The sequence below is a fragment of the Lates calcarifer genome, linkage group LG3 (assembly GCF_001640805.2).
Source record: "Lates calcarifer isolate ASB-BC8 linkage group LG3, TLL_Latcal_v3, whole genome shotgun sequence".
Lineage (NCBI taxonomy): Eukaryota > Metazoa > Chordata > Actinopteri > Centropomidae > Lates > Lates calcarifer.
In genome coordinates, this window is record NC_066835.1 from 6,117,629 (window position 1) to 6,143,844 (window position 26,216).

The 26,216-nt window shown below is 41.6% G+C and overlaps 1 protein-coding gene across 1 annotated transcript in view; it reads right to left on the bottom strand.

The window, feature by feature from the left end:
• Nucleotides 1–1,900: 1,900 nt before the first annotated feature.
• Nucleotides 1,901–26,216, bottom strand: part of trit1 (tRNA isopentenyltransferase 1) — a 32,430-nt gene continuing 8,114 nt past the window's right edge. The window contains 11 exon segments of the mRNA XM_018701436.2: nucleotides 1,901–2,686; nucleotides 2,845–2,962; nucleotides 3,431–3,484; nucleotides 3,486–3,541; nucleotides 11,785–11,862; nucleotides 11,999–12,111; nucleotides 16,270–16,381; nucleotides 16,540–16,682; nucleotides 18,136–18,293; nucleotides 18,619–18,717; nucleotides 22,013–22,153. Coding sequence (XP_018556952.1) covers nucleotides 2,604–2,686; nucleotides 2,845–2,962; nucleotides 3,431–3,484; nucleotides 3,486–3,541; nucleotides 11,785–11,862; nucleotides 11,999–12,111; nucleotides 16,270–16,381; nucleotides 16,540–16,682; nucleotides 18,136–18,293; nucleotides 18,619–18,717; nucleotides 22,013–22,153 — 1,155 coding nt within the window. The 3' untranslated portion in view covers nucleotides 1,901–2,603.

Here is a 26,216-nt window from a genome sequence, read left to right on the forward strand (position 1 = left end):
TTGATTACTATTTTCAGCATTAAGTCACACACCATTATCACATATCCATCACCATACAGATTAGATTGATATCTCACAAGCTAATGTCAAAGTGATGCATATAAGAACAGATGTCTTGTCAAAAATATTAATAATAGGCATGCTGTACATTGGCTGTAGAACATGCAGTAAAGGCAGCACCACAGGCCAAAATGCCATGGCAAACAGGCCAGACACAGACAATAAGCATTTATAGGCTGCAGCATGTGTTACATAAGTCGGCCTGCATTTACCCCAAAGCGGGCCTCATGTACAGGCCATGAACATACACAGCTACTGAGCTGCTATAGGGCTGGGCCGGACTGACAGAGAGAGGGAGAGACAGAAATGGAGTGCTGAAACTGGGTGAATTACTGTGCGGTTCGCTGACTGAGGCAGCTATACATACAAACACACACACACACACACAAACACAGGAGAGCTCTAAGCAGCAGTGATCAAATCAAATGCCCAAGAAAGCAGAAAACACCACTTTCAGAGGACTTATTTGTGTGTGTGTGTGTGTGTGTGTGTGTGTGTGTGCGTGTGTGTGCGCGAGGACTTAGTTGTACATCTCCCATTTCAAAGCTGGTGTGGTGTGTTGATTCTTTGTGCTCACTGTCTGCAGCTAATGAGTTCACACAGTGCGTGTGCGTCCATAGATGATCCAATGCATCGCTGTGCGTAAATCACTAATTAGCCTCATGACCCATGGACACTGCCCTATTTCTCCACTTCTGTGAGAGTGTGTATGCATAGTTCAAGGAGCTGAAGCCTTATGTCACTCTATTGCGCAAGCTTTCCCCTTTAAATGTGGAATGATTCAGCAGTGCCTGGAGGTGCCAGGCAGGACTTGCTGAGGTACCTGAGATAAGAACATACCACATGTAAAAGTTGCCTTAAAAAAAATCAGAGGCATGTATCAGATGACTGGTGATATGAATTTTTCCTATTCAAAGATCTCTCTCATTGCTTCTGTTTTTGTAATTATAGACATGATAGAGAAGGAAAATCTAGGGGAGGGAGTTCGACAGAAGGAAAGAAACACAAACATAGAACGAGTTATAAAAACCAGACACCAGTTGCACAGTGATCTTTGCTATCAGTGTGACTCCTGTACGGTATAGTAAGTCCCCAGTAAGCTTAAGGCCTGACCTAGTTTGGAATGAGGGAATGTGGGACACACTCTCACACTCTCATACATACACACACACACACACACACACACACATTTCCAGCTATTATATGGCTGGAAATATTTTTAGTCATGTGGATGAGGTCAAACACTGGGAGCCTGTGAACTACTGTACTGAAAGAATATGTTGAAGACTTGGACTCGAAACTTGAAGAAAGAGATGGAGTGTTTGCTGGGAATGTCAAACAATTCTGTTTTGATTCTTTGGAATAGAGGGGATGTGAGGAAAAAAAAGCGGCAGGTAAGGAGAGGGAAAGAGAGCGCCAAAAGAGGCTTTTGGAGTGACGCCAGGTATTGTGTAAGTGGTTCAGCAGTAGGCAGGCACACCTTGGTTTGAGAGAGGTACGACACGCTGTTGCATAAACAAAGACCTGCAGTCACTGGTGGGAAAACACACTCTCTCCTTACAGCCTGAGCCGGGTGGTTTATACCACTGTCAGAACAGAAATGAGCTCAGTTAAGCTCCACTGAGAGGCAACAGCACAAATCATCCGTCTAGTCATTACCAAACAAAGGGGTAGAAAAACGTGTTAAAAACAAGGTGGCAGCAGGCAAACACAGCACAATACTTGTGCTGTTTAAGCATGCCAGTGAGATGTCACTTAGATAAAGGTAAAACTAGTGCAGGGTAAAACCTTTGTGGGTTTGGTTCTCTCACTGCGATGACATAAAACACATTATCCTTCATTGGTCGAGAAATTTTAAGATCATTTGGTTTATTCAATATTTTCCAAAGCAGCTGGAAGAAGTTAAAAGTGCGTAGTAGTTAGGCTTAATACGTGGCAAGAACTTGCAAAATAGAACATTTTCATTCAGTACCAACTATATCAAAGGTTGCCACTTCACTTAAGGCACATTCAGAAAAAAATTTAAAATTAACTTTCCAAAATGTTGAACTGTCCTGGCCATAGACTGCTTCTGCTTCAAAGATCCATACTGCTAACGCATGAACAAGTGCAAATGTGGAGAGAAAATAGTCTCTAATCTGCTTGTTGTTATTCACCGTGTAAGGATCAGTGTCATGAGTTTGCAGGGCTGGAAGAACTTTCATCCTTTTGAAATTTAAGTGTTATAAATAATATTTTGGAAAAATTAATAGAGCTGAATGGGAAGGAAGACAGAAGCCTTAGTACAAGAAAAACACATCCACATTTGTGATTCTGTAAAAGCTCTAAGGAAGCACCCAGTTAGTGCAGAACAGTGGTGGGAACCTGAATAAACAACATACGTAGTCCAGAGTCAGCACAGTTGCTAAAATGTCACCGGTACTTCCTCATGTGTTGTCCTGGTGTCTTGGGAAGACTCTTGAGAGGTTTCACTGCAGCCCGGGGCAACAGGAGCACAAGTGTCCTTTGAGAGAGTCTCTCCTGCAGAGGCAGGAGCTGCAGCGCTACTCTGGGACTGGATCACAGGCTGGATCAGACCTCCTCTTCTTTCTCACATGATAGTGATGTTTCTTAGACTTTAGGTGAGCTGCACGTGAAGAGAATAAAAATAGGGGATATGGTTTAAATACTAGATGTATTTTACGTAGTTTGTGTGAGCCAAAACATTATTTTACTTTAACCGTATCCGTCATTTAATTATTTCCCAAAATGATTTATTGTATGTATGTGGGTTAACAGCCTCACCTGTCCACTCAAGGTCACCAATGATCACTTTGTCACACAGATCACACGTGTGGAAGTTCCGTTTATTTTTCTGCCCCGCCTCCTGTACTCTTATTGGCAGAATAGTCGGCTCCTCACCCTGATTGGTTGAGCCAAAGAATTTAAGCTTAGTGGAGTGTTAATGAAATATTCAGTTGTGTCTGAAATCACGCCTTTGTTCACTCATTCACTCCTTTATACACACTGGCAAGTGCAGTGTCACGCCACAGTAATTTTTGCAACTACAAAAATTGGGAAAAGAGGGATGAAAGGTTGCAAAGAAAGAAATGATGAAATTAAGAAGGAAAAGACGAAAGAAAGGGAGCATGAAAAAAGGAAAGGAGCAGGAAGGAAACCAATTAGGATGTGAGAAGACAGGACCAAATGAGGGTAAACATGGCAAGTTAAGTGATAGATGGAAGAAGGGAAGCAATGGGAGAGAAAATCACAAATGGGAAGAGGGAGTGGTAGTAAAAGAAAGGGGAAAGGAACAAAGGGGAGAAAGAGGGAGGGAGCTGATGATTTACAAAGATGGAGCTGATGCTTTTGAGGTCTACTGAGGCCCCACCTTACTGAGACTGCCCAGTATCTGCAGTGCAGGGTTCAGCACCGTCTCCTCCCATCCTCGACACGTCCGTCACATCCAGGCCATACACCGCTGGCACGTTGTCTCCAGGTCCTACACACACACACACACACACACGCAGGTCAAACACACACAGTTAGCAGGCATTATGTATTTTATGAGGCCAACACAAGCTGCCAATAAATGTAATGAAGGCTTTTTAAGGCTGATATTTTGATTCAGTGTCTCCACATTTATTTTTATTGGATGTGTGGACCGCTATCTTACTACCATTTTTAAGATGTGCTGGTGACAATATTGCTTTACAGTGTATTTGAGTTGAGGTTTTCTCACACACAACCGTAACATTTTATGCTCAAAATGTCATCAAGAAATTGCATCATGCGTCACATTAGATGTTGATGCTGATATAAATGTTTTCTTCTTAACTTACTGTTGTATACTGGCTTGTGAATTATGTGGCTGATTATTTCATATCTAATAAGAAACAAACAGGCCTCAAAGAAACTGTAGATCAGAAAGGCTGAGGTTGAGTACAGGATGAATCCAGTGCAAACTGGGAAATTTACAGTAGCAGTGATGTGCTGGAGCTGCACCCTGAAGCTCTGCCAACCTGCTGACTCACACTGGCTCGATAATGTCTCTTCCCTCTCTCCCTCCTTCCTCCCACCCTTCTCTCTTGTGCACCATCTCTCTCTCCCTCTCTCTTGCCATCAGTCTCACTTCGGCTTTCACTCTCTCATTCTCCCTATCCCTGTCTCTAACTGTTCCACCCCCGTGTTTCTATTTTGCATCAGTCAGCAGTCTCCAGGCCAGGCCTCAGCACTAAACAGCAGCACCGGTCCCTGCCCCGCTTGTCTGTCTGTGTATCTGTCTGTCTATCTGAGTGCCTGTCTGCATCTAGAGCCTGCTGCCCTGCACTGACTGAAGACACACAGGCAATGAAGATGTAGAAAAAGTGATTTCTCCTGCACCTGAAAATGTATGTGAACAAAGTCAGATTCCTTGCATAAATATTACATTTCAAGCTTCAACATTCAATATAATTATCATTATGTAACACAAGATTGTACCCATGGAGTCCCACCCACCATAACACCAAAAGTTATATAAATGAATGAATAAATAATCAAGTCATAAAAATGAATATATTATATTCAGAGAAAATGTGAATGGAAAATGTAGAAACAATAAAGAGGAGTGAAAAATAAAGAGAAATTATATTAAATTGTTTCGCGAAAAACAAACATGGCCAAGTGTCTATAAAGATTTAGATGCAGTTTGGGCCTCTCATGCATTTGCATATGCAAAATGAAAAATACATTTAGTCTGCCTAATGATTTATTTAAAAAGGTTACACCTCTTTCTCAGGGTAAAACCAAAGATCATATCCACTGGCTACCTGAATAAGGAATGCTACTTTGTGCAAAAAGATAGAAGAGTCTTTGAGTGAGTCACTTGACATGTGACATCACTTGAGGAAATTTAGCAGATTCTCCCTCAAGGGTCACAAAACTCTCTGCAGCCTACAACATGCAGTAGTACCCTTCAAGACCTGGAATCAGACTTTCATTTGTATAATTGGGGGAGTTTTCCCTTTAACATGCTGATGTTTAGACAGTTTAGCATGTTTTCCATGTTAATTTAGTGCGTTACCATGCAAACGTCATAGTATCGCCCTGACTTCAAATTCAATACCAATTTTCACTGTAATCCATCAACTGTTAAAACATTTCACCCAAAACCACAAAAGTCATCATGGCAACTGGTGGAAAACACAGGTGATGGATATATTCTCTAAGAATCACAAATGTGTACAGAACCCAACAAGCGACACATCCAAAATTAAACAGAGACATAAAATTGGTGTCTACTCTACGCAGTTCAGTTTATGCATATAATATCACTGTTTTAACCACATACACTGGGGTGAATGAATCCCATTAACCTGTGAGGCACAGTTAGCCAACTCAATTATGACTTAATCCTTTCACACACACACAGACTGAACCGTGGAGTTGAGGGCAGCAGACACCCTATAGACTAGTTACTAATTCTACTGGGACTCCATTATTACTGAGGAATACAAAGTGGTAACTGTATAACTGCCCGTCCATACAGCCAACAATATTGCCTCTGTCAGAAGAATGAGTGTGTGGGGAACAATGAGAGTCTTCACACAGCCACGCCCAAGAGCCATTAACTTAAATTTTGCCCTGGTTCTTGGCATGAGTCACATTTCTACTCTGTCTGGTCTAAATCTGGTTATTGTTAGTTTAATTTGCAGTTTAATTTACAATCAGCCACATTTTAAACATGTGATGTATTTCATTCATTTGGTGTGGACACCAGCTGTGTAACTGAATAAGTGACAAGGGGCATTAAAGCAAAAATAAACAGAGATGCTTAATCACACCGTCTAAGTGCTCCTGCACCTGCAACATTTGGCTTCCCAGTGTGTGTTTTCTCTGTGTATACTGCTAATCCCAAAACTCTGTCCTGCATGTGTGTTTACACAGTCGTACAGTAGGTCAATTTGTCAGGGTGTGTTTTTTTAAAAACAGTAGTGACTGTTAATCAAAGCCTCAGGTTTCACTGGTGTGGTTACTGTGTGTGTGTATGTATGTGTGTGTTTGTGTGTTAGATGGGAAGTCTTTTGTGTTCGTGGCACAATAGCGGGCAGGTGGTGGTAGCGAGCGTCACCTGGCATACCTATACCAGATGCAGAATTGGAGCCCTCCTTTAGGTGCTCTCCCGTGCCCTCCTGTTGCCACTATCGCTCTCCTTACTTTGTTCTTTTAATTCGCTCGACAACACCCCCGCCTCTCACAATCCCCCTTTTGCGATCACCAACCTCCCACTGGGCAGAGTGGAGTGGTGGTAAATAAAAGGGAGCTACTGTATGGTGGGGTTGCCAGATGCTGGATGGAACCCCCCCCCCTTCAGGGTTCTTGTTTAGGATCTGGTGAAATTCAACTCTGATAATCCTCTCTCTAGTGAATGAGGGATGATAAGAAATGCTGAGGGGACAAAGAGTAGGGTGGTCGGCACACACTCACAAACACACACACACACACACACACACACATATACAACACAACCTCTGAGCGTCGCCTCTTGCTTTGCCAACAAGAAAGAGCATCTCCTGTCGCCAAGCAGCTGCTTGCCAGTGTTGAGTGTGCTTATGTTGAAACAGTAGTCCACCTGTTGCAACAATCGGGCCAGGAGTCATTTGCTGTCTCATGTTTGCTGAGTGAGGATGTGCGCCTGGTGTGTGCTTTGCTATAAAAACTCAACTACCAGTCTCAGTGCGGTGTCCCCCCCCCCCCCCGGCCCAGCTGTGCTTCTTTGGCTGTGGTCCACACTGGAACACGACAGCTGCCTCTACTCACTCAACAGCCTCCTTCCTCTTTCCTATGGTTCCTCTTCCACTTTTTGTCTCTCTCATCTCCTTCATTATCTGTTGTTCATGTTTGACATTTCTAGAGCAGGTTAAGTATCGTGGGTCAAGCATGGCTTCACAGGTGATCAGAAAATAAAGCATAGCAGAGTTTATTGGCTGGATATCTCCATATTAATTATCTGGAATATCATTCTTCTTAGGTTTGTCTAAACTCTGCTTTCCACCTGAAATGGAATTTGTGTTTTCATAATAAATCAATGGATCTTTTCATAACAAGAGCGCCTGTCTGGACTCAAACAGGGTATTTTTTACTCCTGAAACCCCTTATTTTTGGGCCCTCTTGTAGAGAGAAAGAATGAAACAGTGAGCGGCATGACCTGAATGTTTTGTCTGCAATAGACGTAGCAGATGCAGGTACCACAACAAAGTGTGTCTGTAAAATACGTCTCTATGAACTTTTATAACACTTTTCTCTTTTTTAATACGTCAGCTTTTCCATCCCAACCAGATAAAAAACGTTGTTTTCATATTTTGGGATCATTTGCAATTTCTAGCATTTCAACCAGAGCTGGTATCTACTTAGTGCAGATATATCTGTAACAGTGTATATGTTAACTGTTAACTTACAAGAAATTGCAAAGTTTTAGTTACACCAAGTACATATCGTTCTTACAGATCTTTGAAAAAAAAAAAATGTTTTCATGTGAAAAAAATTGCGGCCAATACATAATTTTTGGATTAAAAAAAAATCATATATCGATATTTGAGCTTGATACATTTATTGATATGTATCAACATCAAAAATCCAATATCAACCATGCTATCTTGTCACCAAGGTCACATAATTAATGGAGCGTCATACGTCTGATACATCATAGCAATTCATTGCTGCTTTACGTCTATGATGGCAGTTGTGTTGTTAAGAGAATGACTTTGTACCCTGTGGTGTTTTTACGAGCAGCTATGGTGATAGAGAAGGGGGGAGACGAGCAGCAAGTATTCTGTCTGGAGCTGGACCAGGGATGTTGTGGTTGCATAGCCCCACAACACCTCTGCTATTTTTATTCTTTATGTATGTGGAAGGCCTGTGTTCCCTTTCTCAATACTCAGCCTGACAAATGCTTTTTTTGTTGCCATATTTTATTTTTTATTTTTTGCAATTTCTTTCTGCTCAGTACATGGATGGAAACGTACCTATTATTGTATCTCCCTCTCACCCTCTGTGACATTCTCACTTTCTCCAGCCCTCTCATTCTACAGGAGGTGACAGGGAGGTCTCTGCTGAGACAACAAGCCTGACTCGACTTTTATCTCCACAGGAGGAGGTGGCATTTGTGTGTGTGTGTGTGTGTGTGTCTATGTGTATACGTGAAAGCTTTGCACTTACTGGAAGACAAGGGCGCAAACTCGCCCCACACCTGTTGCCCCTGTTGGATCAGATTACCTTCACTCTCCATCCATCCAGCTATCCAGCTATCCATGTGTCATTCCCCTCTTTCTCTCGGTCTCCCTCCATCCATCGTTCACTCACTCACTCATTCACTCACTCTTGGGACTAAAAGATACCTACACCCCTGTTACTTAACACTCACGAGGTCTCAGTCAAACTACACCTGCGTATCCTAGTTACAGGTAGCGTGTGTATGCTTGTGTGCATGCTTTCTGGGAATTAAAATGAAAAATCTCTGAGGACACTGGTGTTCTCAGCATAAAATCTGGCACTTATCAAAATTAATATAACCCCATATTAACATTTTCTTTATGGGTAATTAAATCCAGTAATTAAACATTCCCTTAAAACCACACAGACACACATCCTATAAGAATACACCCACATAGAGGGACATAAAGGCTAGACAAATTAAGCTTGATTTAATTTGAGCTGGCTGACCTGGTGTTTCAATCCCCACAGCAACCAGAGTTGAGTCCATCAAAAGCCACGTAACCTGCTGAAAAGTATTTAAGACACTGAACGCCCACCAGGTCTCTCTCACTGTCAGCTGCTGCTAAATGCAGTGAATGGTAAAACTGGGTTAAACTTGTGCCTTTGAGGCAAGTGATTCTGCCTCTTCCTGTATATTTACATGTACGGTCAACATTCAGGTCATTTTCTGGCTCCTCTGACCTACTTCATTGTGTTTGTCTGACTGAGGCTCTCTGTCATTTCCATTTATCTTTCCCTTTGACCCACTAGTCTCTGTATGCTTGGTTTGTAGCCCTCGGTGACCCTGTTGCCCGAGTTTGTGTGGTCGGGGCAAATTCCCCGCAGCTCTGTAATGCTTCAAGAGATTAGCCTGCTCAGCTGAGGCCTCTGTGTGAGTGAGTGAGTGTGTGTGTGGCTCAGATGAAACAGAAAAGAGGTCAGCAGTCACAGTAAGAGAAGAAGGTGAACAGAGAAAATGCGGGACAGAAAGATTGGATGAACAGGGGTTAAAGAGTAAGGCTGGATTCAAGGACGAGTCTAGTGAGTTTTGTTTGAGACCTTTAAAGGGAAATTCCTGCTTTTGGGAACCTGAGGGATTTTCTCATGTATTTGTTTTCCGATTTGGGAAAACACAGACTCTGGCAAGAACGGTGTCGTGAACGTCCCACAGCTCTCCAGAAAATTAAAATAATCTTAAAACCTGCTCTCCCTGCTATGTAGTTCACTAAAGAAGTGTCAATTTCAGGAACTACTTTTGTGTTTACCTCAACAAGTCCTCACTTGTTGCTTGTCCCTTCCCTTAGATTCGAGTCATAGGAGGGTACTAGTGACAGGCGTTGTCACGGTACGTCATGGTTAGGTCTGTGGTCCAGCTACCTCAACCTCCTCATTATGCATACATTGTTGCTTGATATCCTCCTTTGCTCCCATCAATAAAAACAAGCCATAAAAAGCTGTTTGAGGCTCGTGATACGGTGCCCCAGTCAGCATCATCCCTGCTGGAGTGCTTCATTCCCAAAATGTCAAAAAAGAAAAAAAGGGAACAGTTTAGCTTGTCGCACTGCATTTTTAAAGATGTAGGGCTGTTATTGGTCTGAATGTCTGCTAAGATTCTGGTTGACAAATGACAGAATTCCCTTTTAAGACCCAAATTCTGCAAACACAACAAGACTCACATGTATATCTCTGTAGCTGTTGGTGACGTTTTACACTTTCATATCTGCTGACCATTCTACTGTCAAGCCTGACATTGCAGGCTGCTGTCAGCTTAGAAACTTTAAGAGCACTTAAACCTAAAGTAAGGTAGAGAAAATGGTCCCCTGGAAATCCCTGTAGTTACTGCAACGAACTGTATGGCAGGGACTACAACAGCTACAAGGAAGCTCAGGGGATTTCTTTCTTTGTTTGCTTATGGCCATACTTGCAGACAAGTGTTCGAGATGATTTCTGGTAAACTGAAGTTTTTAGAGAGCTGTAAGAGGCTCATGCTCCTTGACCTGATTTCCCAAATATCTGCAACAGAGGTGGTGAGTAAAATCTATTGTTATGCCAATAGTCAGGAAATTTAGTTCAGAGACTAAAATTTAGGTTGACAAAATATCAGATTTTACCTTTTATACCTTAAAACTTTTGTAGAACTACACAAAAAACTGACATGGACACTTTTGTGGGTGGCCATGGGTGACTTTTGAGGAGTGTCAGTAACTGCAACCAACACAGACTTCATGGGATACAAAGTTTCAGACTTTGAATGGTTGAACTCATCTGCTATAATCTACACAGCAAAGCCTGTTTTTGCAGAAAACTGTCTGAACCTAAATTAGCTCAGCTGATGTTTGAGCAGAGCATCCATGTGAGGTTACATGGACTCCTCTGCTGGAAACATAAACAGCCCGAAACACACGCACAAAAGCACAGATGACTTCAGACAGATTACTGCATATGTAAAAGGGCAGCAACATGGATACACACACACATGTGATGAAGACCATATGGTGTGTGCAGCGGGTAGGCAGGCGGTCAGAAAGAGGGGTATTGAGGTTTAGGGCCTGGCGTGGCCTAAGCCACTTGGGCCTAACAGGATTAGGACACTGGGTTACTGCAGGGCATGCTGCTGGTGGGACAGAGAGGCCAGGTTTCCATTTGGGACACAGAAACACATGGAACCTTTATATACATTTTAAAACATGTCTGACTTTCACGGGTTGCAACCAGGGTGGGAAATCACCACCTGCCAAACGCAGGCTGATTTTGGCAGTGCTGGCTATATTTATCCATTCTGCTGTACCAGCCACTTTGGCAGGTAACCAACCACTATAGTTCATCTCTATGGTGCCACGGGGGACATGGTACTGGAAAAAAGATCAGCTGCAGGTGTATACCAGGGATGGATCTTGAAACATCATCCTTGATAATGTCACAGCAGCTCATGCATGCTGCATAAAATCAAATCCAACTTTGTGCCTGTGAATAAATCAGTCAGATGTCCCTCACTAAAAAACAGTATTTAACACTAACAAATCCGTCACTGTATATATTTAAGGCAAATGTTTTCAAACCATAATACAATTGTAAATGTGGACGTTCTTGTTACGAAACTACTAAAAGAATAGTTCGACATTTTAGGGAAATAGGGGCGGCATGGTGGTGCAGTGGTTGGCTGTCAACTCACAGCAAGAAGGGCCTTTTGTGCTTATGTGCAATGTTCATGTATGCTGAAAAGTTTTACTAAAAAAATAAAGGCAGGTAATGATTGCTTTGAAAGTGACATCATCCCAATCCTGTGTGCACATACACATGAATGCAAACAAACACACACACATACAGAAACTACACTCTGTACCCTGGAACACAATATGCTGTCTGAGAGGCTTACTGTGTGTCTAATGGAGTACATGAATTGCATCTTGTTAAAAAGAGTGCTGATTGCTAAGGAACTGGACTGAGGAGGACAAACACACACAGCCACTTACAAACACATACTCAATGAGGTGGGTGAAGGGTACTCACGTTTAAGAAAGCGGTTACGGACCCATTTATTCTGTTTACGGGCGTAACGCTTTGTAGCAATCTTCACAGCTTCTATACCTGGACAGAGTTAGAATGAGGCTGTTACAGATGAAAAGGAGACAGGAGGAAAATCTTTAAATTCATTCTTCTGGTTGATCAGTCAACCAGTTTTTCTAAATACATCTCTGTGGCTTCAGCGAGGCATTTTTCTGACCTTTGTTTCGTAGTGTGTCTTTCTCCTGTTGGGTGCTGCTTTCAGGAGCAGTCAAATAGTCATGAAACTCCTTAAAACCAATCGACTGGAAAATCCCATGTTCATAGTTCTGACTGGAGAGGAGAAAAAAGGAGAGGAGAAGAAAGGAGAGGAGAGGGAGGAGAAGAATGGAGAGAAGAAAGGAGGAAATGAAACATTATCCATCAATACAAGAAGTTTCCATCTCCAATTTGACATTTCAAGACACCCGGTGGTGACTCATGTCACCTTCTCCTCCTCCTCTATCTCTCCTTCCCTCCCTGAACAAAGAGTATAAGCCTGAGCAGATGTGAAGCCCTTCAGGGACAAAGTGACAGAATGACATTAAAAAAAAAACTGAATGGCACTGGCAGAAGGACCCACGGGTGTCAGGACTCAGTATCCTGACCGGAGTGCCATCAGGTTAGGGCAGATGCCTGCTGGTTACCTCACCACACTGTGTAGACAGAACATTTCTGTCAATATTGGGCCATATAACCCCAATTTGAGCACTACCGCCTGTTCAAGTCCAAGCTGTACCTTTTTCGTTTCAGTAATAGCTCCTCTATTCTCTGTATGTGGTAAGTTCAACGTCCTGAGCCTTTTCTGAATTTGGAGTGATTGCAAAAATAGCACAGGTTAGCCGTGGTGTCATTTCTCTTTCTACTAGAGCAAGAAAAATGTTTTTTTCTATCATAACAGTTGGTACTCCTGTGCTGTACAGCACATCCTGCTGAAAAGTTAGTGATGGTAAACCACACTGACATCAGACTACTGAACTTAAAGCATTGTACTTCTCTGTGTTTTTATCCCACAGCCTATTTGTTTACATTTTCACACATATGCATCATGTAAAGACCTGCTGCCGTAGCTACTCACAGTTCCTGCTCACACACAAGAATAGAATGCCCTTTGTTGTCATTATACTAAAAGTACAATGATATTGGAGAGCTTCTCCTTTCCAGTGCAAACATACAAAATATGCAGAAACAAATGTATAAAGAAGATAAAAACAGTGCAACTCTATATACAATGAGGTATAAGTGTGAATGTGAATGTAAGTATAAGTTTGATACAGGAGAAAAAGTCAGATAAAGATTAAAAAAGAGTGAGTGACTTTGTGGCATCAGTTGACAGGTCAGTGGTCACCTGAGACACAAAATTTCAAATGTTCGCATCTGTTCAGAGCACCTTGCCTGTTCATATTTGTATCATGTATGCACATTTGTTTACATCCCAGATAAATACAAAAATAATTCTGCCATGTTCTCACAGGCCTGACTGAAACAAAACAGCAACATTTTCATTTCCTCAGATAGTTATCGCTGAATTCACCTCTGCGCAATAACCTGTACAGTTTATGGTAATTCTTATCTGTTCTGATTTTGATTCCTGTTATTGGCAGGTGAACAACTTTTTTGGAGCCAACAGGAAAAGACACAATGTTTTGCAGATGGCCTGCATTCTGATAATGCTCGGGTCATTACACTGGACATGTGAACTAAACTTTTTAAAATAAATAAATAAATGAATACTTCTTTGATCTGACTTTGATTTATAGACCTGTATTCATCTTATATTTTGTACAATTTTTTTTCTTTTGTATAATTTCCACATAAAAGTCCTGTTCTTGCTGTTTATTTTGTCTCCTTCTAAATCACTTTAATTCTGTCTTTTTTAAACATATTGTAGCCCAAACATTGTAATAATAATAATTACTATGTTTGGCCCCTTACTTATAACTTGTAACAGAAACAAGAAGAGGAAATAGCAAAAATAAATCTGGCTAGACGGACAGAGACAGAAATTTGAGAATAGCGTCAGAGCACAGGAAATGTAGAGTCAATGGAGGTAGGAAAAGAAAGACAGAGGAAGAGAGAGAGGGAGGGAGAGATTTGACCTTGATGTCTGGCCACAGCAGCCAGTCGGGGATGGAGACATGAGGGTAAATGAGAGACAGACAGAGAGTGAGAGAGAGAGAGAGAGACAGAGGGAGAGAGGTGGTGGTGGGGGGGACTAAAGTGCTGGGGTGATCAGATTGCTGAGAGGGCAATAGTGGCAGAGATGGAGGGAGACGGGGGGAGGGAGAGGGAGAGGGAGAGGGAGATGGAGGGAGAGAGAGAGAGAGAGAGAGAGAGAGAGAGAGAGAGAGAGAGAGAGAGAGAGAGAGAGAGGAGGAGGAGGAGGCTGGTTGATGAGGTGAGATGGGGTGATGGGGTGATGAAAGAAAGGAGGGACGAAAGAAGGGAATTGGCAGCTTCCTGGGCATCAGTCCACCAATGCATCAGCTCCCGCAGCCACACCCCAACACACACATACAGTATCAATATCTGCTGCCAAAGACACGCACACAGCAGTATGTTTCCACATATCTGTTACAGCTATTAGGGAAGCTCAAATACATGTTGGTACATATTTCATGTCACACACAAATCTCTTATTTAAACAGGAGTAGTGCTACTGTAAATTTTTGTTGTGATAATTGGAACCTTGTATGAATATATTAAAATTCATATATTTTACACACCTGAAAAGTAGAAAAAAGATCCACATATGTAGATTCAAAAGAAGAAGAAAATGAACCAGATATTAGACTTTGACCATATGGTGAGTAGGTAGTTGCTGTGGCTAAATCTAGAAACGTCCTGGTTGGGATAATATGGGGGTTTTGTTCCTGCCAAGCAAAGTGCTTGTTGCAAGAGAGTAAAAATAAAGCTTGCTGAATCAATCGGTGTGCGTTTGTAAGTGGAAATGGCATTTTCCATAGCAGCCGTGACTGATGATTCATGGACCATTACAGAGACTCTTTATCTTATAAACAGTCCTCTGATACTGTCCATGTAGTGCTTGAACATTAAAGCGCAAGAAAGTAAATACATGCTAACAAATGTTCTGTTGGCACAAGTCCAACGATGTGATGTCTGCGTTTTCTGAAACACTTTGCTAATCACTAATGGCAGAAAATGCTATTAGCATTTCCAAGAAATACCAATTGCATCAATTAACGACAAAAATGCTTGTGTGTGGCAGGTTGAGTTCTATTTGTAGCATTTATATGGATCTTAAAGCGTAACTTTTGGCCTTCATTTACTGAACACCTCTAATCCAACTGGTCATTCATACCAAGTCATAGCCAACAGTAAGTATTTATTCTCATTCAGCAACAAGTTATCTTGCCTCTGTGGTTTTAGCAGAAGTACTGCAGACAAATCCAGGCTGTAGTGGTTTTGGTGAAAGTACAGTTACTCCTCATCAGACAGGACTGATATAAAAAGTGGCAGTCCTTTCTGAGAAACAACAAAAATGTCTCCTGATCATCGTAATCAAGAGACACCACCACACAAGCTATCATGTGGTTACTGTTAAGGAAATGTCAAACACAAGCTGGTAATTGTGAGAAAGACAAAATATCAATCTTGATCATGTTAATCATGTCATCTTCAAATAGCATCCATAGAATAGCAGTCACCATTGTACTGTGAGTAATTTGTTCCAGGGCCATCAGAACATCCATCTAGTGTGGGATAAGCTTCCTGAGGCCCTGAGGTAATAAGCACCAATCACATGACTCCCATGGTAGTGCTAATGTCCTATGGAGGGGCCTTATCTCTGCAATTATTAATAATCACTGGACATGCTAAAGAAATATCGGTCCCATCTGATCTAAGCTCACAACAGTGTGGGCTGTATCTAAATTGGTCTCTGGGCCTTTGGGAAAAAAGACCATACAGAACAGAGTGACCTGTCAGACTGGGAAGGAGAAATAAATAACTGGATAGCTGCTTGGCTGAGTTCACTTCACTCCTACTGCCCTGGTTACAAGGATGAGGAGTTAACTCTGTGTCCAGACTGAATGTCTAGATCATTAATTAGGATGAGGATGAGAATCTGATCGCACACTGAACCCTCAGACCACCATGTAATGCTCAATAGCAATGATTACAGGGCCAAAGGCAAATATCACGTAGGTTTTTAGCCCATATAGCAGATTCTAAATCTCATTCTGTATTTGCTAAGTTGACCTGATTTGAATTTTAGTTGATTTTCCAGTAAAAAGGTTAAAAAAAACTGAATTGCTAGAAACAGAAACCATCTGCAACATTTGCCAAGATCCTAAATTCCCAATTCCAATGTTTTCTGCTCTGAGCAAAATGACTATCCAAAAGATGAAAACAGATAATGAATTTAGGATAAACAGGATCTGGGTGACTGTGTTTATTCAGGTGGATATGTTCTGTTGCTGATTTGCCTACCTGTCATCCTGGACTTTCTGCTGATTGTAGCAGACATGGAAGTCTCTAAGCTCCTCTATCAGTCCTGCAGACAACATCTCATCTACACGAGCGTCCAACCGCTTGTCTAGAGCTGGAGGGGAACAGGAAGGAAGAGATGTAACAAGTGTACCAGAAAAATAAGATGGTCCCATCTAAAAGCTGATTTCATGCTGCACTGAAGCTCCCAAATGAATGTCGGCATTTCTGTTGTTTTTATGCTTGGAAATGGATGAGACGCTTCCTCCTTACCCTCCATGTCAGCGTGTAGCCAGAAGATGCAGGGGTCTGGGTACCTCAGTGGGCCCCCCAGTCCATTGCCTCCATCCTGCCCCCTTTGCTCCTCCAGCCAGTGACTATGAGGGACACCTGTCTCCTCATGGATTTGCAGGCTCCTGTAGATAAAAATACAAGCAAAGATGTAAAGCATAAATAAAAGCCTAAGCTGCATATACTGTGAAGACACAACCAGATGAATCTTTTTCAGAGGTTTATCAGAATACTACAAATTCCAATGATCTCCTACTATGAATTTACATCCCTGTATGTCAGGCCTTGGTGGGTAAACTAAGATTAGGTAGCGTTAAGAGTTAACATCCACTCATCCATTAAATTCAATGCAAATGAAAACCCCTTTTGAGGCACAAATTAAGTATCTACTTTGAAAATAGCATAAGTGCAAAAAGCAAAAAGATGATCGCTGCACCAAAGGCAATACAAAAGTGGAAAAATAAAAGAGGTGTAAAAAATGGGGAAATACTCCCTGATCATCATATGAAAAAAATAAACTACTGTATAAAATCATATGCTTTTTTCTCACTTGAACAGAGTTCTCTCTCAACCAAACTTTTAAGATGTTGAAATTTAAATCTAAACTAGATTCTCTAGCCGTGCCTGGTTGCAATCTGAAGTTATAATGAAAAGATGATTCCTGTCTTCTCCCGTCAGCTAGAAGAACAGGGTAACCTAACCTGCTCACACAAAAGACCAGAGCGCACTGACTGCTACTCATCAAGCAGTGAGTGTTTCTACGAGTGTGTATGCATGTGTGTGTGCGTAAGCAGATACTTGTCCTGTCAGCGTAGCTTGGGTGGAGGTTGTATACTGTGACTGTCAGTCTGAGACAGAGCGTTAGCCCTTCAGGACCTCATGCAAAACATGAGCAAACTCAAAAATACTGTGACACACTCATGCACACACAAACAAGTTACCACAAGACACATCTACAAACCCTCTATACCATATCACCCAAAAGATGAAAAGAGTAGTTTTTCATTCTGCTCATATAAAAATGCTGTAATTCTGACAAAATGTTGCTAGGTAGCACTTAGAGACACAAATCAACATCAGATAATTATGTTTCCAAAACAATGTAATTTGAACAAAGTCAGTTTCATATTAAATACTAGAGCTAATATCTGCTACAATTCAAAATTCAGTCATGTAGCAAGAAAGAGAAAACAAGAACATATCTCTAGACTGTTTGCTAGGTTAGCTTGCAGCGAACCCTTGGACTGCTTGTTTGAAAATAACGCACCACAATGTATGCTAAGGAACTGAAAAACTGAAAAAAATCCTAGCTGCATTTTCTGCTAATGTCGCTTATGTTTCTTTTGCTACTTCCTAGCTAACTAGCTAGCAAGAGCAACACTTTAACTAGACAACAGTGTGGCAGGATAGGATTGTCAATCGCTTAAGGCTAAGGTAATGTGTTATTTAGTTTGTGATTTTTGTAATGTTTTTTTTTTGCTAATCTAGCTTAAGGCTAAGGCTATGGTAAGGTTGTGTTTAATTTAGCTAACTTTTCTTTTACATTTACACCACTGAAGATGTCACCAGCTGTATCACCTGGCAATCTTGCGTCTGTCATTGGGGTGCAACATGGCAGCCATTTTGGGGTCCACCTCCACCAGTCGTTTGTGTAACTCAGCCCCTCCAAGTTTTTCCAGCTCCAACTTCCTGTGTGGAGCCCCATCTCCTCCATCCCCTAACTCTTCATTTTCCTGCTGTGAGAGATATTTCATTGAAAGTTTTACAGTTGACCAAGGTTGCCTTCAAACACTGATCTTAAACTTGTATTTCCAGATCTTAAAATGCATAAATATGTCTGGTTAGACCAGTGCTTTGTGTCAGAAATAACATACATAGAACTAAAAGAACAACAACAGAAAAAAAACAAGTCATGTCTTGCAACTGAGATGTTAAATTAGTCACTAAGCACTGAGCAGCATATATTGTGGTGTGATGTGGTGGCCTAATTAGCTAAATAATGTCAGAGATGCACAGAGACTGAAGGGAAGTGTAATTGTGTTGTAATGTATTGGCACTCACCCCTGTATCCAGCAGGACTTTCCACAGCAGAGACTCAATGTAATAATTTGTTCCCCCAACAATGATTGGCAGTTTGTTTCTGCTGTGCATGTCATCTATGTTGTGTGTGTTAAGGACTCACATTTTATGTACATGAACGCACAATAATAAAAACCATTTTGAAATGACCTGTTGAGCTTATTTAGTGGCATTCAAACCTTAATGGCATAAAAACAATTCCAGCTGGTTCTGATTCAATCAGTCACACTGAGAGGCTGCCAGTCACATTTTGCTACTCCTCGGGCTATTGGTGTTGACTGTACATTTTCAAAGAAGCTTGTTTAACGGTTTAACATTAGGTGCACATTCAAGAAAACAGAAAATTGAGTTTTCTGCCTCTTTGATTTCAGTGTTCTTACTCGAAATAAAGTGTTCAAAGAAGATCAAACGTTCAAGTGAACAGAACAAATCACTTCTGCAAACTATATCTCCATGGAAAATAAACAAAACAAGCCTGATCTTCATGTAGGATTGGCTCAGCTGTCTAATATTTAGAGGGAATATGATTGTTTCAGAATAGCAGAAAATATAAAATTGAATAATATCTCATGACAAAAGTGCTGTGCAGCAGTGTGCAGGGATGAAACAAGAGAAACTGCAGAAAATCAGCAAAAACCTCAACATGCTGGAACCGTCTTTTAGTGGTTCCAGGCATCACCACAGTACGTGGCCCATAAAAGTAAAAGCAGCAGCAGAAAACTCGGTAAACAAGAACAATACCACTTAAAGTCAATAACAGACTGTAACATTATAAAGAGGACTGCAATAGCAGTATTAAGTTGAGTATTGACTCTTAGTGTATTTCTTCTCCTTGTCAGCATTTACAATAAGTGAGTACAGTGCGGCTGATGATACACTCTTATAGCAGTCATTTAATATAAATGTATGTATGAAGTAAGAAGATTGGTTGTTTTTTTTTCTTCTGCTTGTTGACTTGTGACTCCTGTTTGTAAATGTGACTCCATCCACCTTGTTCTATCCACATATTCAATTTACATACTAGAAAAATAAATAAATAATTTTTTTTAAAAAGCAGAAGAAATGGCTGAAATTCGAAAGAAAAGTCGCCATATCAAAGCGAATAAATCTTGACGTACATGTGAGTTATTTGCATCACTAAATGTCACATTTCCATCACAGTTTTTCCATTGTGTTTCACCATCTGAGGTTTAACTCATGCTCTTTTATTTGAGTTATTTGTTGTGCCCCTCAAACAGAGAATTAGCACCATCAACTGTTCCTCTTAATGTGCCTAATTCCTAGGATTAGCATAACAGTAGTGGACAGAAAGACACAATCATTTGCTTTTTTTTTTTCTCAATTTCCTCAAGCTAAAATTTGCATGGCATATGGATGATACATGACTTATGTCTACAAGTTGAGAGTTTTTGTTTTTTCCTGCATATTGTCATTTGAAAGTGGCTTTAGATGTAAAACCATCCAAAAATTTCATAAAGCAAAAATCAGAGGTGAGTATAAACAATTAACTTAAATTTGTGCAGTTGAACTTTTTTGTTCTTTCCTGTCGCATTAATCATCTTGTAAGCCAGTAGACAGGTCCTGACCCCAAGTCTGGGAGTCACTGCAACTGAATATGGATTCTGGACCGTTGGTCAGAGAGTCCAAGCCCAAATGCATATGTCAGTTTAGGCTATCAGAAAATCTTTCTCTATATTCTAAAATTTGATAGACCATAAAATTAACTGATTAACTGAGAAGACTAATTGGCAGATTAAGCAATAATGAAAATATCTGTTTGCTGCAGCCAAAGAGTCGATACTGTCCTTTTATTACAGACTCAATATCAGCCACACAGTTTAATTGGCCTCTAAAATTAACACAAACATATCAATATAACCTTATTGGTTACACAAACAGAGCCTATGTGCCACACCTTTTTCCTCTCTCTCTCTCTTTTTCTGTCGCATTTTCTTCATCTTTCATCTTGCACCTTTCCTCCACTCTCTCCCTTTCCCTCCCTCGAGTCGCCCACCTTCTCTACTCAGGGATAATTAAATAACCACTCAAACAAGATAAAGGCCCATCAGCCATCGTCACTCGCCTCCCTTCTCTCTCTCTCTCACACACACACACACATGGCACAGGGATGCATTGCTGTGTTTTGGGAGGGTGGGGATGGGTGGAGTGGGGTGGGGAGATGGAAAGACAGTGAGGATCGCTGACAAGCCGTGAGGAAAATTGAGGAAGGGCAAACAGAAAGAGAGCTAGATGATTGAAAGCAATAAAAGAGGAACAGAGGAGGGGTTCAAGGGGGAGTTTATGTGATTGACATGTCGAGTGAAGGATTGATAGCTGCTGATGTGTCATTAAGTGCTGCGTCTTTGAACTTCTTAAGCTTGTCAGCCCTCCCGTGCTCTCACAAAAACACACGCCCCTCCTTTTTCCCGTCTGTCGCCTCTCTTCTGTGCTTTACAGTTTAAAATCCTCCACGCCGCTTCCGTCCTTTTAATCTGTATTCATCTCTTCCCATTTCTCCCTCTTCCCACCAGCAGGCTCGCACTGCACTGAGCCTATTCTTGGAGCTACCGCATCCCCTCGCCGCACTGGTGCGAGTGTGTGTGTCAGAGAGAGAGAGAGAGATACAGAGAGAGAGAGAGAGAGAGAGAGAGAGAGAGAGAGAGACAGAAGTGTGTGTGTGTGTGTGTATGTGCATGCCATACTGATCTATTTATACCATTGCTAGTTATCGCCTGCTCTCTCCACATCTGTGTGACGGCCGGTGTCTGCAGGAGGGTGTGACTGCTCGAAAGTGTGTGTTTGTGTATGTGTGTGAACAAATTTTAGTTTGAAACCATCACTGTGAGGACATTTCAGCATTGTGGGGACATTTTGGCCAGTCCTCACAAACTAAAAGAGCTGTCTGAGGGTTAAGACCTGGTTTTAGGTTTAAGGCTAGAATTAGCTTCAGGTAAAGGTTGGGCATTTAGGCGTGGTGGTTGAAATTAGGGGGGCAATTGAATGCATTATGTCGATGAGTGTCCTTATAACTATAGAAACACCAACATTTGTGCATAGGTATGGGTATGGGGGTGTGTGTGTGCAGACACACCACAGACACAGACTCCTCTATAAATATCGTCTCTAGTGAGCTCTCTCTTCTCATTTTCAGTGCAACATCTGCAGTGAGACACACTGACAAAACGAGGACATAGCAGATCCTCCACACACACACCTGCAGACCAATTAGTAAGAGTCAAATCGACTGAATTCTTCCCTGCAGTTACCACTTATTAATAAGGATGTGAGGATGTGACAAGGGTGATGGCAACGTGTGGACAAGGGTTGTTGCAGAAAATATTGTTCCTCCGCTTTTACGTGTTTCCGGGAAGGATATTAGAGACAGGGCTTTGTTTCTGAAGTCCACCACCGTGTAGCTGCTAACAAGTGGGTCCACAAAGCTGATCATGTGATGTCTGCACTGGGAGAGCTCCTCAGCTGTCACCTTATTGGTGATGATGTCCAGACCCTGGTACACCTGAAGGCAACACAGAGGAACCAGTTAATGGGGGAAGGGAAAATGATCAAAGCACAAGTAAATCATAAAACAGAAAAAAAATACAGAAATATATGCTTTACAGGCAGATATAATAGTAGAATATACATTATATGGAGAATTTAAAAATAGTAAATGGTTACATACAAGACAAGTCTATAATAATTTGCTCTAAGAGTGAGAGTTTACTGGAAGTTCTTTGTCCTAGAAAGCATTAAATCCTGATCAACACTGTAAAAAATTGCTTCCATAAAACAAATTAGGTCAAGAGACTGAAATCTATGCAAGAATCTATGAAAGAATGGGTGCAAGTATGTGAGTGTATTCGTCAATGTCAGAACTGGAAGTAGAGACGTTATGGAGGAAGGAATGAGGAGCCCCGTCTGCTGTCTGACCATTCTTGCAAATTATGACATACACCTCCTCTGTCCATTCTACATCACCCAGCGACGGGGCTCCCTGCGTGGAATGTGACAGCTGGGTGTCATACAGTAGTCCGGTGCAATGTTCACTCTCGTACATGCACACACACACACACAGTCAGGAGTGTTAAAGGGGTGTGTCGGGATGCAGAGGATTTTCTCACTAGCGCTTCTCTCTCTAAAGGCCCTTTTCATCATTTTAACTTATGAATCTTGTTCTCATTTGTTCCATTGTCCTTGATTTGTTTGAGTATCCAACTCTGATGGGTTTCTTTTAAGATCTGGACTGAATCTGATCTTGAGTGTACTGCAGTCCAAAATATGTTACAGGCACTTATTACGTGACAAAAGATCGTGTTTTCTGAAGCGGTGCATTGAAGCTGGATTTAGTTATACCATGAAGACACAGAAAACTGAGGAGTGTTGACAACTGGATCAACATGAAGTGACTGCAAGGAAAGGTGACTCAGTACATTTAGCTTCCAGTAGATTTGTAGCTCCTGCATAATGTAGGAGTTGCTGTGGTTTGGACTATTCTTTCTCCGCTCTTGTTTCTTCCCAGCTGTCACGGCTGCAGTGTAGTTAATCGATGGTTAAAGTCCTCCACAGGCAAACCACTGTAAGGCTTTTATTTTGAAGCAGCAGGGCAGGGGTTAGTGGCCGACTGTTAACACCTCATTCAGTAATTTAAGACACGATGCAGCTTTGTTGCACCTTAAGAGAATTTACTTCAAATTTGTGAACATAACAAATGCAACAGATGTATGGCAGTGTCGGTCCATCTGTCAATTGATGCGTTCAAAGTCCTTTGGTGTTGCTGGGTAATGGAGATGAATTCTAGGCTAAGCTACTGCAACAATACTTTGACAGCGAAGAAAAAGAAGTTAAACTTTCTGAGGTAATTAGGCTGCAGATGGCAAAATATAAACACCTCTCCTCTTTTACCATGTAAATACACCTCTATGGCCCTGTCTTCTGCTTAGCATATGTGTGTAGTCTACCATCAACCATTCAAAGTATTTGTGTGCGGCTCAGAGAGTGAATCAGCTTTAAGTTGCCAGGAAAACTTTATGAAAGCCTTCTGAGTCAAAAACTTCCCAAACACTTTAGTGGGCAGAAACTTAGGTTGGATTCAGTCTTGATTTGGGAAAAAAAAAATCTCAGTGAAGCGCTCTATTGTTCAATAATTCAGAGTAGGAAAATAGAGCCTTTAATCATGAGCACTCAGCTGGCTATTGGGACTGAAGCACACTCCCAAATGAATACACAAGTATTATTTTTACAGCATGGTGGAATGAATGAATGAAGTCACTCTTGACTTAAAAGTGTGAGCTGACTTTTCCCTTGGTGAAAATTATGAAAATTTTAAGACAAACAATGCATTGTGGGAAAATAAATAAATAAAAGTTCACATGCCCACTAGTGGAGGACAGTCCTGGACGCTATAAGAACTGGTGAGAATGCTCATTCTCTGCCTGGGACATTAGCTAATTAAGCTAACATTAGTTAGCAACAGCTGAAAATCCAGGAAAATTGACAGCTGTTTTTGTGCCCTCTAAAGTTATCACACTTTTATTTTCATTTTTACTCCCTTAGTTTCAGTTGCACTTTCTCACTGAGTTTAGTTGTGGTTTCTTGGCTTAGGTTTTTTGAAATGTTTGTTTTTTTATTGTTGCAGTTTCAGTTTTGTTCTGTTCATTTGGGCCAGCCAGTGATCAGACATCAGTTTGTGTGAAATGTGAAATGTCTATTTTGAAAGTACTTTTGCGTCCTTTTTCTCCTGTCAGAATAAGGTAGAATGTGCAAGCGGACCAGACACCTAAATTATATTTTGTTGCACCTTTGTTATTCATGTTAAGAAGCATTTTGTGGTGCAAGGCGTGCCCACATCCTCTTGGAAACCCCCTAACTTTGTTATCAAGCAGCAGTCTAAATCTTATATTTCAAGGCAACAACATTACAGACTGTTTAACCCAACATACATGCATCGGGTGATCAATACAACTGTGCATGGATTATTGATCATATCCTTGGTGACAGTGTGTGTGGGTTGCGTGCACTTCACCAAATGTTCCTCAGCATCGCAGCGAGCCAAAAATGGGGAGCAGGGCAGGGCAGAACAACCCTGCCTGATAAATTATTCACGGCTTCTCTGCACGACACCACTGTCAGCCAAGGGAGAGATAGATGCAAGAAGGGATGGATGGATGGATGGATGGATGGATGGATGATGGAGATGACTGAAATGAAGGTGGTGGTTGGATGTGGTTTTTGGGAAGAACAAGAACACTGGGAGAGGATGAGAGAGAAAAGGAGATGAACAGACAGAAGAGGAGACAGAGAAGCGTTGTGTACTTGTTACAGAGAACAGGATGCTCCCTGACAAATTTGCACATATTATCCACCACCACCCCTCCTCTGTCTTCACTGCTCTCTCTCTCTCTTGCGCGTGCGCGCACACACACACACACACAGATTGTACAGAGAGAAGACAGGATGATAGGTAGCAGAAGGATGGCAGAATGATGGTGAGAGAAAGCCAGATAGAGATGCTCAGAGAGATAGACTGGCAATAGGTGTTTGTCTGTGAGAGTGTGTGTGTGTGTGTGTGTGTGTATAACAGAGAGAGATACTAGGCGGAGGGAGAGGAGAGGAGAGAGAGAGAGAGAGAGAGAGAGAGAGAGAGAGAGAGAGAGAGAGGGAGGGAGGGAGGGAGTGTAAGGGTCATGTGTGTCTCATTTTGAGCAACACACCTCGCACATTAACACACTTTTGTTGTCCACATGGTGAGAAGACAATGCCTCTCTTCATAACATACACTCAACTCTTTAGATGTCCACAAAACGAGCTCACCACATGGCCCATTCAGCAGCTTTCAATCCTATCACATGATCTTCATCAAAATATGGAGTTTCCCAGTTTCACTGAATGGCAGGCGTTCAAATTTCCATTTTCGTGAGCACTTTAAGGACTTCTCTGTGCTGGCTGAAGAATATTGATTTCACGACACCTGGGTAAACTCTATCTGCTGAGGAAGATTGTGTGATATGACTGAAAGCTATGGAACAGCTACTAAATGGGTCTTATGTTGAGATTTTGTGGTTTTTATTGTGTTATCGCTTGTTCTTTTCACTCTCCTTTTTTCCATCCTCATCTTGTCACAGCTCCTGGTTCTCCTGAACCTTGTCTCTCTTTCACTCAAGCAGTGGAAGAGTTTCCCCTCTTCCATCTGTCCTCCTCCTCCTTCTCCTCACGATCCCTCTCATTTTGTCCATTCTGACCTGCCACTGTGTCTGCACAGCTAATCAACATAATCATTATGTAACCACTCCTTAATGTACATTTATGTGTTCTCGTGTGAGAGGGCTGCAAAAACAGACTTGTGCTGATTTTAATTTTGCCTTAACGAGGACAAGGAGACCTGAGAGAGTAAAAGCGGGCACAAGGAGATGGAAGTGTAAATCAGGAAAAAAGAAAAGAGCCACTTGAGTGGAAGATATGAAGAGGGAAAAAAATGCTTTGAGGGGAAGCTGCAAATGAGAGAGAAAATGAGACGAAATTAACACTTCCAGTAGAGGTGGTGGAAATGAGCTACAAATTGCGGTGATGTTCCAGCTCAAAGT